The sequence below is a fragment of the Monomorium pharaonis genome, chromosome 6 (genome assembly GCF_013373865.1).
Source record: "Monomorium pharaonis isolate MP-MQ-018 chromosome 6, ASM1337386v2, whole genome shotgun sequence".
Lineage (NCBI taxonomy): Eukaryota > Metazoa > Arthropoda > Insecta > Hymenoptera > Formicidae > Monomorium > Monomorium pharaonis.
Genome location: NC_050472.1, coordinates 10,655,474 through 10,659,202, shown reverse-complemented (window position 1 = coordinate 10,659,202; position 3,729 = coordinate 10,655,474). Strand labels below are relative to the sequence as shown.

At 43.5% G+C, this 3,729-nt stretch overlaps 1 protein-coding gene across 1 annotated transcript; it reads right to left on the bottom strand.

Annotated features, from left to right (window-relative positions):
• Positions 1-1,453: 1,453 nt before the first annotated feature.
• Positions 1,454-3,511, bottom strand: LOC118645968. The gene has a single exon (XM_036288062.1). The coding sequence runs from the start codon at positions 3,062-3,064 to the stop codon at positions 2,522-2,524; it is 543 nt and encodes a 180-aa protein (XP_036143955.1). The 5' UTR covers positions 3,065-3,511; the 3' UTR covers positions 1,454-2,521.
• Positions 3,512-3,729: the final 218 nt, after the last annotated feature.

Below are 3,729 nucleotides of genomic sequence, written 5' to 3'. Positions count from 1 at the left end.
AGGGACATTGAAAGAACTTATAATATATTGCTATAATTCATTAAGCAAAAAAACAGATCGATTAAAAGGTCAATTAATAGAAATAAAAAATGAAATAGCACAATTAAAAGCTATCAAAACTATCTCGAATAGAAGATTGTATTGATCTTGCTCATGATGATCATCATGAAGAAGTATATGGCTTTAAACTTCCTTGTGAAACATTAACTGACTTACATGCCTTTGACATTAAATTAAAAGAAGATAAAGAATACAGAAAAAAATTGTAAGTTTTATTTTTGTTATTCTATTTTTTTATTATTAGATTAGATCTTTACTACCTAGCGGAAAAACTTGGAACAAAATTAATTTTTTAAAATTATAAATTGTCATATAATTTTATCGATACTTAGAGAAACTAAAATTTTACTTTTAAACTTTTCTTTTACATTCTATCTCTCTTTTCCAAAAAACAATTGTTTCTTTTTTTTTGGTGTTGCAAAATGTCTATTGATTAAATATCAATACAGTTACAAAAAATACTAGAATAAAATTAAAACCAATAATTAATTTTTATAGTGTCAATTTATGTTTATTATATAATATTCTTTAGCCTCAATTTATGGTTTATTATTTGCTATACAACACAAAAAATTCTCATGCTAAAAAAAAGCAATTAATTATTTTTTAGATTTTTTTCTTTTAAGTAATGCTTATCTCTGTAAAAAATATCTCTTAATAAATAGACTTGATAATATCTCAAAATACTCATGATTTGAAACAAGTAATAATAACTTAAAATAAACTTCTATTACACAAAAAAAATATATAATTGGATTAAGTAAATATAATTTATAAATTATTCGAATAATTTATAAGTTTACATTTCCATAAATCTATCGTAAATTTGTCACAAATATCAAATTTTTAAATATATTTTGAATCCTAGTAATTTAATATTTTAATCAAGAATATTAAGTTAAAATCTAAAGATTAAACGAACTTACCAAGTGAAGTTCGATCTTGATTATACGGGGGGTCTCGTCCGGATGAATGACTGTGTAGTCGTGTCTCTGCGCACGCGTGCTGCAACGAGGTTCAGATTCAAAAGTCGCGCCATGAGTGGCGCTGGCCCCGCTGGCGCGCCTCCATGTCATTGTTCAGATCTCAGGCAAATAGCAAAGACTGTGGGGAGGGAGGTCGTTTTGACGGTGGGTGGGAGATTCATCCGGACGAGACCCCCCGTATAATCAAGATCGAACTTCACTTGGTAAGTTCGTTTAATCTTTAGATTATACTGGGGGTCTCGTCCGGATGAATGACTGTGTAGATGTTTAGAGGGCGATTTGCCGTCCAGGCGAGCGGGTGGCGAGGCTGATGAGACTGGTGTTTTGCACTTTGTTCTTGCTGATGGTTTATTATTATTTTATTTTATTCTATTTTTCCCGATGACTTAAATTTGTGTGGAGCCTTATAAGAGTGAGAAGTAGTGAGTGTTAGTTGATGCTAGTATTGCATGCGGGCATGTCGCGGGGGGATCCGCCTATTGTGGCACTTGCAAACTCGTTCGGGTCGACTATCGGTCGATTGTAGAATCTGGCAAAGGCTCGCGATTCGCCGGTCCATCCTGCTGCTCTTTTGATTAGACTCTCTGAGACTCCTTTTTTGGCCGCGAGAGACGTCGACGCGTGCCGTGTGCTATGGGCCGCGAATTGGCTGTCCACTCCGCATTCCGTCAGAGTTTCGCGAATCCACCTGCTTAGAGTTTGAACGCCGACCGCCCTGTGTGGTCGTTTGAAGGAGATGAAGAGATTGTCGCTGTCTTTTGGTCGCAGACTTTTTGTGCGTTGTAGGAAATGTTCCATCAGGCCTACTATGCATAGGTTGCGGCGCTCGTTGAAGCGCGAAAACGATAGGAGTGGTTGACTGCGGCCCGGAGCGGACGTCTTTAATCGATCCGGGACTTTGATTAGCATTTTTCTTTCGTTGGTTGAAATCTGCGAGATTCGTAATGCTGCGAGTGTTTGACAGCGTTGTCCTGAGCCAAGGGCGAGCAGGAGGACTAGTTTCTTGGAGATTCTTTCTAGAGGTAGATCTTCATGAGGGAAGTAGGAGCCAAGTTTTGCTACGACCGGCGCTGGGTCCCAAATGTAATCGTATCGTGGGCGAGGGGGCCTTAGAACGCTTGCCCTTTTGCAGAATCGTTTCACCAGCGGGTCTTCGCCGATTGCATTGTGGGATATCAGTGATACTGCGGATCTTGAGGTGTTAATTGTTGAGAAGGAGCCCGCTGTTTCTAGTTCTTTTGTTAAGAAACTAAGCACTTCGGTTGCTTTTGGGGCAAACGGTGTAATCCGGCGTGTTTGACAGAAGGACCACCAGGCTCGAAGTGGGCGTGTGTACTGCTTTATTGTGGATAGGGCAAGTGAGGCCAGCAGGGCGTCTAGCGAGGATTCTGGTGCCTGACGCATCCTGAACGCTTCCCTGATAGTTTCGCGGCCCCCAGAGAAAGCGTCTTGAAGGCTGGGTGCGATGTCCGAGGTTAGCGATGGTGGGAGCGAGAGCTGGATTTCCGGTGGCGGCTCGGTGTACGACTCGCTCCTGCACGGCGAGCCGACGAGGAAGTCTGTCGAGCAGGAGCTTTGGCGTTTCCCGTAGCTTTTCGGGGTTGTTGAGGACGTGGCTTCGTTGGCGATTGTCTGATCGGTTGTGTATTAGGCTTTGCTACGAAGGGATTTGATTTGAGAAGGTCTTTAGCTGCCTTCTCGCAGGCTTGGGCTGCTTTGAGATCTTCAGCAAGGGAGCTTCCGAAGAGCCATTCGTCGACTGGAGCATCGTCGGTGGCGTTTTTTCCAACTAGGCTGAGCGACGGTTTTATGAAAGCACGTCGAGCTAGCGAGAGTCGGTACTGGTGGTCTGCGAGCAAATGAAAGCCGTCTGCTAGTTGTCTTAAGGACGTGCTAGTCTCTTCGGGTAGGAGCCGTTTTCTCCCTTGTCCCAGTAGTTCAGAGATAGCAGAGCCGAGAGCGTTTAGCGATGCCGCTACCTGGGCCTGCGACTTTGATTGATACTCATCGCGTTTCATCGTTGAAGCTGATGTTTTTAGGACTGGGATGAGCAGTTTGTTTAGTTTCGGAGGACCTAGAAAGGCGAGGTTATCTTTTACCTCATATTGCTTGAGTAAAAGAGCTCGACGTTCCTCTTCTAGGCCGGTGCGGACTGTAGATCGAGCGAAATTAAATATGCCCGAAGCCCAGGAAATGTTGGCTGTTGGTTTGTCGGATACGCCGAAGAATTCGTCGACTAGTGGGTTGTTCTCAGTTACCTCTTCCTGATGTGGTGCCGCTTCCACGAAAGTCACCGAGCGATCGCTTTCCGCTTGGAAAGGATCTGAAAAGGTTTTTTAAAAAAGTAGGTTATGCAGTGAGGTTAGGAGTCGGTTATGTCCTCCCTTTGCCTGCAATCTGACAGTGTCAGAGAGAGGGTCGGCGAGAGGACATACCTGGTTCAGAGCCCCGGTTCTGGAGAACCGTCTCCTCCTCTGTCTGCCGGTCTGAAGCCGAAATTTGTGTGGCCATGAGCCCGGTGCTGTTGAGCGTCCTAACCTCAATCGACCTGAGGCGTTCCTCTTGCCGGGCGAGCTTCTCGAGAATTAGCTCGAGAGTGTTATTGGTCTGAGAAATATTTTCTTTGTCGTCTAGGCGATCGTACGATCGGCTTCTTGACTTACTGCTCGATTCGCTGCGGGAG